The 14,790-nt window shown below is 52.8% G+C and overlaps 1 protein-coding gene, 1 non-coding gene and 1 pseudogene across 2 annotated transcripts; 2 read left to right on the top strand and 1 right to left on the bottom strand.

Moving 5' to 3' along the window:
* The first annotated feature begins 4,284 nt into the window (after positions 1-4,284).
* LOC148812598 (epithelial discoidin domain-containing receptor 1-like) lies at positions 4,285-7,387 on the top strand. The gene is made up of 3 exons (XM_088908596.1): positions 4,285-4,516; positions 4,761-4,910; positions 5,148-7,387. Exons 1-3 carry the CDS (start codon positions 4,301-4,303, stop codon positions 5,286-5,288), a joined length of 507 nt encoding a protein of 168 aa, XP_088764722.1. The 5' UTR covers positions 4,285-4,300; the 3' UTR covers positions 5,289-7,387.
* On the top strand, positions 7,249-12,642 carry LOC148812596 (uncharacterized; annotated as a pseudogene).
* On the bottom strand, positions 9,802-9,873 carry trnae-cuc (transfer RNA glutamic acid (anticodon CUC)). The gene has a single exon. It is a non-coding gene; the product is annotated as a tRNA-Glu (tRNA).
* Positions 12,643-14,790: the final 2,148 nt, after the last annotated feature.

Raw genomic sequence — 14,790 nt, 5'->3', positions numbered from 1 at the left:
TCCAGGTCCGAGCTCGGGTTCGGGTCCGGCTGGCCCGTATGGGTATCGGGATCGGGCCGGACTCGAGGGCCTCTCCCGTCACGGTCGGACTCCACCCAGAAGGGGGGCGGGGGGGGTTACAGGTCACAGGTCACAGGTCGGAGCTGCCGCTGAGGTACTGAGAGACGGCGACCAGGAGCAGCACCTCCCCGGTCTTCATCGCCTCGGCCGCCGCCCCCTCTTCCTCCCCAGCCAGGAGGGGCGATGGCGGTGGGGGTGGGGGGGGGGGGCAACAGCAGCCCCAGCCCTTCCTCCTGCCCCCCCTGCCCCTGCCCCTCGGGGGGGCAGCTGGAGGCGGGCAGCGCCGGTTCGCACTCGGGCTCCTCGGAGGAGTAGATCTGGAGACACAGCGCGGCCACCAGCAGCAGGAGCAGCCGCTGAGCGGAGCCGGGGGGCGCTTCTGCACCTGGTGGAGAGAGAGAGAGGTCAGGGTCAGGGAGTCACGCTCGCTGGGGTTCGAGCTGCATGATATTAATAATAACTGCTTACACTATTATAGCTCTTACAGGTCATGGGGATCCCACTTCTGCCACCAGTGTGCAGCCCCACCTGGATGATGATGCCCCAGTCCTCTCCCCCACACACCAGCTCTCAGTGGGGAGGAGAGCAGAGGGATGAAGCCAGTTCAGAGAGGGGGGTTATTAGGAGGCCATGATGGGTAAAGACCAGGACACTGGGGTAACACCCCTACTCTTCTCCAGTGTGTTGTCACACTTAAAAAAGAACATTGAAAAGAACTGAACATACTACTGTCCCACTGTGATGACTCAATGAACACAGTAGTACTGATCCCCTCTGATGACACACCGAACACTGTACTGTGCCACTCTGATCACACACCGAAACCAGTACTATCCCCCTCAGATGACACACTGAACACAGTACTGTGCCACTGTGATCACACACTGAACACACTACTGTGCCACTGTGATCACACACTGAACATAGTACTGTCCCCCTCTGATGACACACCGAACACACTACTGTCCCCCTCTGATGACACACTGAACACACTACTGTGCCACTGTGATCACACACCGAACACACTACTGTGCCACTGTGATCACACACTGAACAGAGTAATGTCGCACAGTTATCACACAATGAACACACTACTGTGCCACTGTGATCACACACCGAGCACACTACTGTCCCACTGTGATCACACACTGAACAGAGTAATGTCGCACAGTTATCACACACTGAACACACTACTGTCCTACTGTGATCACAACCTGAGCACACTACTGTGCCACTGTGATCACTCACTGAACACACTACTGTGCCACTGTGATCACAACCTGAGCACAGTACTGTGCCACTGTGAGCACACACCGAACACAGCACTGTGCCACTGTGATCACACACCGAGCACAGCACTGTGCCACTGTGATCACACACCGAGCACAGCACTGTGCCACTGTGATCACACACTGAACAGAGTATTGTCGCACAGTTATCACACACTGAGAACACTACTGTCCTACTGTGATCACAACCTGAGCACACTACTGTGCCACTGTGATCACAACCTGAGCACAGTACTGTGCCACTGTGATCACACACCGAGCACACTACTGTCCCACTGTGATCACACACTGAACAGAGTAATGTCGCACAGTTATCACACACTGAACACACTACTGTCCTACTGTGATCACAACCTGAGCACACTACTGTGCCACTGTGATCACTCACTGAACACACTACTGTGCCACTGTGATCACAACCTGAGCACACTACTGTGCCACTGTGAGCACACACCGAACACAGCACTGTGCCACTGTGATCACAACCTGAGCACAATATTGTGAAACTGTGATCACAACCTGAGCACAATATTGTGCCACTGTGATCACAACCTGAGCACAATATTGTCCCACTGTGATCACACACCGTGATCACAGTGAACACAGTACTGTGACACTGTAATTGCTCACTAAACCCAGTTCTGTCCAACTGTGATGACACAGTGAACACACTATTGTCCCACTGTGATGACACACTGAACACAGGACTGTGCCACTGTGATCTGACACTGAACACAGGACTGTCCAACTGTGATTACTCACTGAACACTAGCGTCCCACTCTGATCACAGTACTGCCCCACTGTGATCACACAGTGAACAATACTGTCCTACTGGGATCACACACCGAACAGTACTGTGCCACTGTGATCACACACTGAACACAGTACTGTCCCATTTTAGTTGACACACTCTACACACTACTGTCCCACTCTGATGACACACCGAACACACTACTGTCCCCCTCTGATGACACACTGAACACACTACTGTCCCCCTCTGATGACACACTGAACACACACTACTGTGCCACCGGGATCACACACCGAACACAGTACTCTCCCCCTGGGATCACACACCAAACAAAGTACTGTCCCCCTCTGATCACACAGTGAACACACTACTGTACCACTGTGATTACTCACTGAACACACTACTGTGCCACTCTGATCACAAAGTGAACACAGTATTGTGACACTGTAATTGCTCACTGAACCCAGTTCTGTACAACTGCGATCACACACTGAACACACTACTCTCCCACTGTGATCAGACACCAAACACAGTACTGTGCCACCGTGATCACACACTGAACACAGTACTGTCCCCCACTGATGACACACCGAACACAGTACTGTGCCACTGGGATCACACACCGAACACAGCACTGTGCCACTGGGATCACACACTGAACACAGTACTGTCCCATTCTGATCACACACTGAACACAGTACTGTTGCACTGTGATTACTCACTGAACACTGTACTGTGCCACTGTGATTACTCACTGAACACAGAACTGTGCCTCTTAGATGACACAGTAAACACAGTACTGTCCCACTCTGATCACAAACTGAACACAGTACTGTCCCATTTTAGTTGACACACCGAACACCGTACTGTGCCACTGTGATCACACAGTGAACACTACTGTACCACTGTGATTACTCATTGAACACAGTATTGTCCTACTGGGATCACACACTGAACACAGTACTGTCCCATTTTAGTTGACACACCGAACACAGTACTGTGCCACTGGGATCACACACCGAACACAGTACTGTGCCACTGGGATCACACACCAAACATAGTACTTTTCCACTCTGATGACACACTGAACACTAGCGCCCCACTCTGATAACAGTACTGTCCCACTGTGACAACACACTGATCACAGTTCTGTCCCACTGTGACAACACACTGATCACAGTTCTGTCCCACTGTGACTGTATGAACCCCTCTCTCTCTCAGTGCAGTGTTCATGTACTGGAGTGTCCAGTCAGTGTGTCTGTATGAACCCCTCTCTCTCTCAGTGCAGTGTTCATGTACTGAGTGTCCAGTCAGTGTGTCTGTATGAACCCCTCTCTCTCTCAGTGCAGTGTTCATGTACTGAGTGTCCAGTCAGTGTGTGTGTATGAACCCCTCTCTCTCTCAGTGCAGTGTTCATGTACTGGAGTGTCCAGTCAATGTGTCTGTATGAACCCCTCTCTCTCTCAGTGCAGTGTTAATGTACTGGAGTGTCCAGTCAGTGTGTGTGTATGAACCCCTCTCTCTCTCAGTGCAGTGTTCATGTACTGGAGTGTCCAGTCAGTGTGTGTGTATGAACCCCCCTCTCTCTCTCAGTGCAGTGTTAATGTACTGGAGTGTCCAGTCAGTGTGTCTGTATGAACCCCTCTCTCTCTCAGTGCAGTGTTCATGTACTGGAGTGTCCAGTCAGTGTGTGTGTATGAACCCCTCTCTCTCTCAGTGCAGTGTTCATGAACTGGAGTGTCCAGTCAGTGTGTCTGTATGAACCCCTCTCTCTCTCAGTGCAGTGTTCATGTACTGGAGTGTCCAGTCAGTGTGTCTGTATGAACCCCTCTCTCTCTCAGTGCAGTGTTAATGTACTGGAGTGTCCAGTCAGTGTGTCTGTATGAACCCTCTCTCTCTCAGTGCAGTGTTCATGTACTGGAGTGTCCAGTCAGTGTGTCTGTATGAACCCCTCTCTCTCTCAGTGCAGTGTTCATGTACTGGAGTGTCCAGTCAGTGTGTCTGTATGAACCCCTCTCTCTCTCAGTGCAGTGTTCATGTACTGGAGTGTCCAGTCAGTGTGTCTGTATGAACCCCTCTCTCTCAGTGCAGTGTTAATGTACTGGAGTGTCCAGTCAGTGTGTCTGTATGAACCCCTCTCTCTCTCTCAGTGTTAATATGAGATGTGTCTCTCTCTCCAGCTACACCTCTCTGATCTCCATGGCCTGCCAGATCTCCTCCGGGATGAAGTTCCTGGCCTCCCTGAACTTTGTGCACCGGGACCTGGCGACCCGGAACTGCCTCGTGGGGGATGGCGGCGCCATCAAGATCGCCGACTTCGGCATGAGCCGCAACCTGTACGCCGGCGACTACTACCGCATCCAGGGCCGCGCGGTGCTGCCCATCCGCTGGATGGCCTGGGAGTGCATCCTCATGGTACGTCTCCCGTCGGGGTCCCCCACGCCCCTGGACTGGGGTCACTGCAGCTGGGGTGACCTCCTACTACAGCATCGCCTGAGCATTGGGGTACCCTCCGATGTGGGGGCGTTCAGGGTGACCCTGAGCGTCTGTGTGTGTGGGTGCATTCTGGGTGACCCTGTGTGTTTGTCTGTGTGTGGGGGCAACCCTGTGTGTCTCTGTGTGGGGGTGTTGGGGTGACCCCATGTGTCTGTGTCCCCAGGGGAAGTTCACCACGGCCAGCGATGTGTGGGCGTTTGGGGTGACCCTCTGGGAGATGCTGATGCTGTGTAAGGAGCAGCCCTACGCCTCCATGACAGACGAGCTGGTGATCGAGAACGCTGGAGAGTTCTTCAGAGACCAGGGCAAGCAGGTAACAGCCACACCTGGCCAGCAGTACCTGTACCTCTCTCTCCCCAGGTGGACCTGTCTCTCTCTCTCCAGGTGTACCTGTCTTACAGACTGACCTGTCTGTCTCTCTCTCTCCAGGTGTACCTGTTTCACAGACTGACCTGTCCCTCTCCTCTCTCCTGTCCTGCAGGCTGACCCGTCTCTCTCCTGTCTCCCGTCCTGCAGGCTCACCAATCTCTCTGCTCTCTCCTGTCCCCAGGTGTACCTGTCCCGGCCGGAGGTGTGTCCGCAGGGCCTGTACGAGCTGATGCTGAGCTGCTGGAGCCGGGAGTCCAGGGAGCGGCCGTCCTTCCCAGCAATCCACCGCTTCCTGCTGGAGGACGCCATGAACATGGTGTAGCAGGAGCGGCTCCACCCTGTGGACTCTCGCAGGGCACGATGTCCTCTGTGGGCTCGGAGGGCGGCGGCCCTGAGGGCTGAGCCTCTTGTGCGCCCCCTGGTGGCGACCGAGACGGACAGCCTCTGAGGAAGAGGAAGGACACTAGGGGGGTGGGGGAGGCTGGTACTTCTGTATTCCTTTTACTTCTCGTTTTTCGGGGTTCCTGGGGTGGTGGTGTTTGGAGGGGGGGGGTGGGGTGTGTGTGGTGGAGCTCAGGAGACTGCTGGTTCGGTCTCCGTCCTACAAGGGGGCTGCCCCCCCCCCAGAGGAAACGCTCTCCTGCTGCTGCGTGCTGGGGTGTGGGAGAGGGGTCTGTCTGCTGTTTGCTTTGCAGTCTTGCACATTTCCAGGCCCACTTCACCAGCGGCCGGGGGCTTCGCTCGAATGTGCTCCGGTACTTTGCCCCTGAGATCGATCGTTCCTGATCGATTCACTGTGACTGGCCCTGGTCAGTATCTCCATGTAATCAATCACTCCTGATCGCTTCACTGGGACTGGCCCTGGTCAGTATCTCCATGTGATCGATCGCTCATGATCAATTCACTGGGACTGGCCCTGGTCAGTATCTCCATGTGATCGATCACTCACGATCAATTCACTGTGACTGGCCCTGGTCAGTATCTCCATGTGATCGATCACTCCTGATCCATTCGCTGTAACTGGCCCTGGTCAGTATGTCCATATGATCGATCACTCCTGATCCATTCGCTGTAACTGGCCCTGGTCAGTATGTCCATATGATCGATCACTCCTGATCCATTCACTGTGACTGGCCCTGGTCAGTATCTCCATGTGATCGATCGCTCATGATCAATTCACTGTGACTGGCCCTGGTCAGTATCTCCATGTAATCAATCGTTCCTGATCGATTCACTGGGACTGGCTCTGGTCAGTATCTCCATGTAATCAATCGCTAATGATCGATTCACTGGGACTGGCCCTGGTCAGTATCTCCATGTGATCGATCGCTCATGATCAATTCACTGTGACTGGCCCTGGTCAGTACACTGTCCAGTCCTGTTAGACCAGGAGGACAGCTGGTCTGGTGGTTCAGGTCCAGTCTAGCTGGTCCAGTGGTTCAGGTCCGGTCCTGTTAGACCAAGAGAATAGTTTTGGGGTACCGGCTCCTCGTCTCTGCGCCCCGGTGTGCAGGAGAGACGCGAGGGCCGCGTGATCGGGCCTCAGCGGCTCGTGGACAAGCGGACCTGCGTCACTTACGGCGGGGAGGAGAAATGACTCTGCTGCTCGCTCGGCGTGTGTGCGCGGAGGTTCTCTAATCCACGTCCTCACGTCTGTCTGTTTTAATTATCTCTCATGTCGTGCGCGTGCGTGTCACTGTTCACACTACAGAACAAACAGGTCGCCCCCAGAACGGCGATCGATGTGAAACTGGCTGTGATCGTGGCCCCCGCAGTCGTGACGCGGCCCGGCTCCCCCCGAGCGCCGGTTCTGCAGTCGTCCGCCCAGCTCGGTCTGGAAGGTGGCTACTGGAGGCAGGGGAATGCTCTGGGAGCTGGCGGGGTGTCGGAGGGGACAGGGGGGTGGGGTTCAGCCCTGCTGCGTCACACACAGGCCACACGGTCGGAGGGGACAGGTGCGTCACACCTCCGGCCACAGGGGGCGCCGCTGTGCTCGGCCCCACGGTGTCACACCTCCAGCTACAGGGGGCGCCGCTGTGCGGAGCAGGACAGGAGCAGGTGGAGTCAGTCCAGGGCGTTCTGGGGGACGGGGGGCTCGGCCGGCCAGCGTTGAGGTTTAGCGGGGAGGACGGGCGGGGCAGGGGGGTGAATACTACCCCAGGGGCGTGAGCGCTGTAGGTACTGCTGTCGTGACACACTGGATGTCTTTGTGTTTTTTTCCTTCTTCTTCGCCGACTACTAATGTTGTACATAGCGTACGGGACAGATTTTTACACTAATATATGGAGACGTTGGTGCGTTCCCTGTCTGCGGTCCTCGCGCTGCCTCTGGGCGGCGCTGGCGTGTCGAAGGCTCTCGGGTTCGTCTGGTTCTTGTCGTGAATCTTTTTGTAGAAGTTTTAATAAAGTAACATTTTCAGATAACTGGGTGTCCTGTTCTGCTTTCTGCATCCTGAGTGATCGACTGCCCCTGCTGCTGCCTGGAAGTCATCAGTTAAAGGTTATCGGCTTCAACAACAGGGCTGGGCAGCTTGTTCCCCACCCCCGCCCCTCTCCGTGTACAGTAGAGGTTCCTGTCCTGACTGGTGGAGCTCACCCAGCTGTGTCTGGAGAGAAGCCAGGGTATCAGCTTGTTCCCCCCTCCCGCCCCTCTCTGTGTACAGCAGTGCCTCCGGTATCAGCTTCAACACCGGCTGGGTACAGAGAAGGGAGAGCTGGCGAGGAGCGTGGCTCCGATCCTATCCTTGATCCAATCATGGCTCTAATTCCTACGGGAATTTATGAGAGACTTGTTTTCTATCTTCTGGGAGAGAGCACAATCACAAAGCATCTAAAACTGTACAACTCCAAGGTTTAGAAAACGTTTTTACAGACGCTATCCAGACAGTTTGGGGTCATGCGTTCGTTTGATCCAGCTGGGGATTCTGTATGACCCTGACAGACACACTGACTCCAGGTGAGAGATTTACACTGAGGTGACCTGTCTCCAGCTGTATGACCCTGACAGACACACTGATTCCAGGTGAGAGACTCACACTGAGGCGACCTGTCTCCAGCTGTATGACACCGACAGACACACTGATTCCAGGTGAGAGACTCAGACTCAGAGAGACTCAAACTCCAGTCTGGTGTCGTGTCGTCCCCTAGCGTTAACCCACAGTGGACACTCCATCTGGCTCCAGTCTGGTGTCGTGTCGTCCCCTAGCGTTAACCCACAGTGGACACTCCATCTGGCTCCAGTCTGGTGCAGTGTCGTCCCCTAGCGTTAACCCACAGTGGAAACTCCATCTGGCTCCAGTCTGGTGTCGTGTCGTCCCCTAGCGTTAACCCACAGTGGACACTCCATCTGGCTCCAGTCTGGTGCAGTGTCGTCCCCTAGCGTTAACCCACAGTGGACACTCCATCTGGCTCCAGTCTGGTGTCGTGTCGTCCCCTAGCGTTAACCCACAGTGGAAACTCCATCTGGCTCCAGTCTGGTGTCGTGTCGTCCCCTAGCGTTAACCCACAGTGGAAACTAATCTGGCTCCAGTCTGGTGTCGTGTCGTCCCCTAGCGTTAACCCACAGTGGAAACTCCGACAGGTTCCGATCTCTCTGGCCGGCGTTTGTTTTTCATCCTCGTTGCTTCAGTCGTGACAAAAGGACCAGAAGAACTGGAAGCTTGCATTGAAGCCCGAAGTCCCCTAGCGTTAACCCACAGTGGAAACTAATCTGGCTCCAGTCTGGTGTCGTGTCGTCCCCTAGCGTTAACCCACAGTGGACACTCCATCTGGCTCCAGTCTGGTGCAGTGTCGTCCCCTAGCGTTAACCCACAGTGGACACTCCATCTGGCTCCAGTCTGGTGCAGTGTCGTCCCCTAGCGTTAACCCACAGTAGACACTCCATCTGGCTCCAGTCTGGTGCAGTGTCGTCCCCTAGCGTTAACCCACAGTGGACACTCCATCTGGCTCCAGTCTGGTGCAGTGTCGTCCCCTAGTGTTAACCCACAGTGGAAACTAATCTGGCTCCAGTCTGGTGCAGTGTCGTCCCCTAGCGTTAACCCACAGTGGAAACTCCATCTGGCTCCAGTCTGGTGCAGTGTCGTCCCCTAGCGTTAACCCACAGTGGAAACTCCGACAGGTTCCCATCGCTCTGGCCGGCGTTTGTTTTTCATCCTCGTTGCTTCAGTCGTGACAAAAGGACCAGAGGAACTGGACTGCATTGAAGCCCGATCCCACTGAAACTGCTCCGAGTTCCTCATTCTTATCACTCGCTATTAAATCCTTCTGTTCACCCAGTGGAATCAGCAAGCAGTCACTCCTCATCTGTTCCTATGTCTGGTGTCGGGCAGCCCAAATCTCCCGTCTGCCCTTCAGGGAATGCGAATCTCAGACGCTCCCATCACACCCTCGATCAGTGATCAGTGATTAAATGCTTGTGAATAACCCAACGGGCCTGTTGAACCAAAATCTCTCACTGGAGGGCTGCATCAGTGGTGGGGCTTCAGCCTCATCCTCGTGGTCAGGATGCCTCGCCTTGCGCTTATATCTGTCGCATTGATTATGATTTATAATAATGTGATCATGTTGATAATGTTGCTTTATTGCTCCTATACAATTTCTTGTATTAGCTTGCTCTCCATGAGACAGACACACAGACAGGGAGAGAAGCTGGGGGTCAGAGTACAGGGTCAGACATTGGACAGCACCCCTGGAGCAGCTGGGGTGAAGGACCTTGCTCAGGGGCCCAACGGAGTCAGATTCCTCTGCTGGCTGCGGGATTTGAACCGGTAACCTTCCAGCCACAGGAACAGATCCTCAGCCACAGAGCCACCGCTCCGCCCCAGAAGAGTACTGACATTCCCTGACCGGGAATCGAACCCGGGCCGCGGCGTTGAGAGTGCCGAATCCTGACCACTAGACCACCAGGGACGCTACAGAGACACTTGACCGCACAGCTGAAAGATCACTCCCTGTAGCGCGACAAGGTTGCAAAGCCCCATGAACACCTCTTCTATTTCTTGTCTCCCCGCAGGAATCACGTTATGGGACGCCGAGACGCTGCAGAAAGACATCGACATGCGTCTTCAGCCGAACACAGATTTCCAAATCATTCCATCCGACTCCAGGGAGGACAAGGCGTCCGCTATGAATGTGGAGGCGAGCTTCCTCTGTGGGCGCTTCACGTTCGACAGGAAAGTAGAAGTGAACAATACGGTCATCATCCTTCTGGGGGCCACGGGGGCAGGGAAGACCACCCTCATCAACGCGATGATCAATTACATACTGGGCGTGCAGTGGGAGGATCGGTTTCGATTCAAGCTGATCCACGAGGAGACCAAGCGCTCGCAGGCGGAGAATCAGACTTCCATCATGACGTCCTACGAGCTCCACAACCAGAAGGGATTCGTCGTCCCCTACTACCTCACGTTCATCGACACCCCGGGGTTCGGAGACATGCGGGGACTCTCTCAGGACAAGCTGATCACAGAGCAGGTGAAGCGTGGACCACATCGACACCGTGTGCTTCGTGGTCCAGGCGTCTCTGGCGCGGCTGACCTCCATCCAGCAGTCTGTCTTCAACTCCATCCTCACCATCTTCGGGAAGGACATCGCCGAGAACATCCTCGTCACGTTTGTGGACGGGAAGGACATCCCCGTCCGGGGCGCCATCGAAGCCGCGGGCCTGCCCTGCCGCAAGAACCGGCAGGGCAAAGCGACGCATTTCGAATTTAACTATTCCGCCCTTTACACGCAAAACGAGAAGCCCGACACCGATTCCAACGGGGAGGGCTCCGGGAGCGACAACGAGGAAGAGGACGACAACAAGCTGGAGAAAATCGTCTGGATGAACAACGTGAAGCAGCTGAAGAGGTTTTTCCAAACGTTGGAGAAGACGGAGGTGAAGGACCTGGCGCTGACGAAGAAAGTCCTGGAGGAGCGCGAGAGGCTGGAGATGGCGATGGCGAGGCTGTTGCCTCAGATCTTGGCCGGGTTGGCGAAGCTGAGCGAAATGAAGAAGATGAAGGCATGTCTGGAAAACGAGCAGGCCAACATGGAGCAGAACAAGAACTTCGAGACGGAAATCGAGGAGCTGGTCCCGAAACGGAAGAACACCAACCATCTATCAACAAACTGCAACAACTGTCTGGTTTCGTGCCATTCAGGATGTTTCCTTCCCACGCCAGGAGAAATCAGTCTCTGCGCCGTCATGGATGACGCTGCTCACTGTGATCTGTCCAGGTAACTGCCACTACTCCGCTCACATATCCGAGATGACGATGTGGGAGTACGAAGTGGTCAAGGTCATGAAAACAGTCAAAGAACTCAAGGACAACTTCATTAAAGCTTCCGGCAAGTTCATGTCGACGAAGGAGATGCTTGAGAAAATCGAAATGGACTTCGAGACGATCGAGGACCGGATCATGCAGCTGATCAGGCTGTCCTCCAACTGCCTGGCGCGGCTGGAGGAGATCGCCCTGAAGCCCAACGCTCTGTCCACGGCCACCTACATCGAGCTGCTCATCCGCAACGAGGAAGAGGAGGCCCGCATCGCCGACCTGCGCAAGATGAAACAACACGCCGAGATCCTCGCCAAGATCGCCAACAACGAGAAACTGCTGCCGGAGGAGCGCAGGATCGTGAGGGAGAGAAATGAGAGGCTGAGAAAAATCGCTCAAGACGTCAAACTGGCGAGCTCCGCAGTGAGAGCCTGGACTGCAGGACACTGAACACGTTCCGCACCGCCCGAGAACTCCTGCAGGACACTGAACACGTTCCACACCGCCTGAGAACTCCTGCAGGAAACTCCATCTTGCGTTAAATCTCGAGTAAACCAAAACACAGAATAATGTTCGGGTTTCGTAAATTAACTGTTCCTAATAGTTCAACTGAAATAAAATAATAAGTTAGTTCTACTTAATCACTTAATTTTAAAATCTACAAAAATCATTTTAAATTCTCTAAATTCAAAGCTTTCCTTTCACCAGACCTCTAGCCAGACTGATGTTGGCCTCTCTCTCATGCTGTCGGGATAAAGCTGCCTTCCAAATCAATCGGCATCCTGCTGCGACTGAGATGATTTAATGTCCACAGGGGAAAGTGTGGTTATAGATTATAAAGACCACGGGACACCTCAGGGTTTGCAGACACAACAGTCAGACGAGAGAAGGCGTCGCTACCCTTCCTGACCACATCTCCTTAGCAGAAGATCTGAACGCAGATCAAACACTTCTAAGGAACAGCCGCTTCAAGAACAGTTCTCAACACGTCAGTGTGAATTTCAAATTGCATTTCAATATTTTTTGTCTGGCGTCTGTACTTGGTAGATCCATAGGCCGGTGAAAAATGAAAAATACCTTTCCTCTGAGTGACCTGTCGTGCTCTATTTCTGGGTGACCTTGGACATCATCCATCTCTAACGAACGGTGTTGACTTCTGACGATTCTTGTGTATCACCTGTATATAAAAGCACACTTCAGTCACCTGCAGGCGCGAGGCACTGCTCTGGTCCTCAGGTACGGGGCTGTGAAAGAGCGAGAGGCTGGAAGTGGGGCCTGCTCCTCCTCTCTCTCTCCCCCGTGTGCGCTCACAGGGTTGGTCTCTCTGAACGTGCCGAAGACGGGCGGAACTCAACACCCCTGCCTGGACGACGAGAGGAATAACAGGCAATCAAAACACTTAAGGACACCGACCGACTGACCTTGCCGAGAGCGTTCATGAGGTTTCAAACTGAAGTTCGGGAGGAAGGTGAGAGCCGGCGCTCGCCTGCGCTCGTCAGTCTCACACTCAGCACATCTCACACTCCTTCACCGCAGCAGCTCAATCCTCTCCAGCGCACTCTTTACAGTCCAGCTGCACCACGGAGAGGAAACCCAGGAACGCCTGAGGGGCGACGGAGAGGAATCCACTGTCACACACAGCAGTGACACAGGCACACGCAGTCACATGGGGACACCACAAGGGAACTCGCAGCAGCTGATCGCTCGACGGCATCGCAGCCGAAACACGGGGTCGAGCCCCGAGAATTTCACAAGGCACTCAAGCCAATCAATCACTCTCTTTTCTTGAGATCGACAGTTAATGGAGGTTCCAGGAGAGAACATCAGAGCAGGAACAGGATACCCCCGTGCCCGCAGTGTGACTGTTCCCGCCAGAGCCCACAGACCACACTCATTCCCCAGCACCAGTCCTGAACTGGAAGACAAGAACCGGGGCAAACCAGTAAGTTACTGCTGATCACTACTTAATAAACTTCAAGGTTTAACGGACAACCTGCGGATCTCCTGTTTTCAGTTTTTATATCGTTGTTTTTGAGTCACACATCCAGAACACCCTTTCATAACGCATCTGTACACCCTGTTCTCATTTCTTTGGTTTAGTTTCTGCTCACTTCCCCTGGAGTGAAACACGCCTCCGAAATAAGCGTTTATAAAACTTTCATTTCTCTTTACCTGAAGTCAAATAAACCTGCAAAAACACATCATCATACAGAGCTTCAGCACAGCGTATTTCCTGTCACTTATTTTTATACCGTATTACTGTATTTGAGGTGTCATCTGAACCGAAGCAAACCTCGAAAACACGTTTTTACGACATTGTTTGTCGATTTTAGCAGCGGTGATGCAAACCTCCAATATAGACGGTTTGAAAACGTCATCTCTGTTCAGCGGAAGTGCCGCAAACGTGCGAATCGGTTTTTAGTTCATTTATTGATCACACTGTTTCTATCAGCCCTGGATCTGACATGAGCCGCAGCGAAACTGGAGCCACTTCGACACACCAGTATCCTACAATTTCATTAAAAAAAACACTTAATATTTACTTCAGGAGGAGGAAATACAAATATCAGCTAAACAAGCCGGCTAGTCAAAGAAACAGCACATTTAAACCAACAAAACTACAATTTCACTCAAAATGTCAGACGCCAACTGAAATTAAAGTGGTCTTCGAGATCAGTTCAACAAGCTCAATAATAAAGACACTTTCACACCAACAGACCCACAACTTCACCACAAACACATGGAGCTTGTGTCTGTGAAGGTGAAGTGTGAGACGATTCTGTCATCTGGAGGGAGGGCCACAGCAGTACAGCAGAGAGAGCCATCACTGTTACCCACATACTCTCACACCGGTCCCATGTAGAACTGCTGGATTAAACTGTCTGGTGAAGAGACACGTCTGAGACTTCTCATGATCAGGACAGGTCACAGTAAACATGCAGAAAGTGATGATGAATTCTCGTTTCGCCTTTCTCTTATTTACTCGTTGTCAAACATACCAGTCTGTGTTATTGTGCGTTTTGAAAAAGTGGTTGTCGATTTCTTTAAATGTTTCATACAAAAATGCTATTTGGAGAGTAACTAATTAGATATTCCCCTTGACTGAGGATGTGTACAGTCATCCATCAGGACTGGTACATTTAAAAATGACTGGAGAGAGCGCCACCTACAGGCGAAAGGCCACATCAAAGCAGCAACGTGTGAACAATGAGACTTTTACACCCAAAAACCACAATATCTCCACAACCCCATAAGCACAATGGTAAAAAGACACTTTTACACAACCTCACCACAAACCCCCACAAGCTCAATGATAAAAATACATTTTTACACAATTTTACCACAAACCGCCCCGAGCAAAATGATAAAGACACTTTTACACAATTTGACCTCAAACCCATCGAGCTCTATTATAAACAGACACTTTTACACAATTTTACCTCAAACCCGTCGAGCTCAATGATAAATGAACACTTTTTCACAATTTCACCACAAACCCCCCGAGGTCATTGATAAAAAGACACTTTTACACAATTTCACCTCAACCCCCCCGAGCTCATTGATAGAC

Source organism: Atractosteus spatula (assembly GCF_055471065.1).
Source record: "Atractosteus spatula isolate fAtrSpa1 chromosome 10 unlocalized genomic scaffold, fAtrSpa1.hap1 SUPER_10_unloc_2, whole genome shotgun sequence".
In the NCBI taxonomy this organism is placed as follows: Eukaryota; Metazoa; Chordata; class Actinopteri; order Semionotiformes; family Lepisosteidae; genus Atractosteus; species Atractosteus spatula.
This window is presented reverse-complemented; position numbering and strand designations above follow the sequence as displayed.

Bases quoted from the DNA above. Each gene is read 5' to 3' on its own strand.
- LOC148812598 (XM_088908596.1), top strand. From the start codon at position 4,301: ATGGCCTGCCAGATCTCCTCCGGGATGAAGTTCCTGGCCTCCCTGAAC. The intron at 4,517-4,760 runs GTACGTCTCCCG...CTGTGTCCCCAG, and splicing joins CCTGGGAGTGCATCCTCATG to GGGAAGTTCACCACGGCCAG. The intron at 4,911-5,147 runs GTAACAGCCACA...TCCTGTCCCCAG, and splicing joins TCAGAGACCAGGGCAAGCAG to GTGTACCTGTCCCGGCCGGA.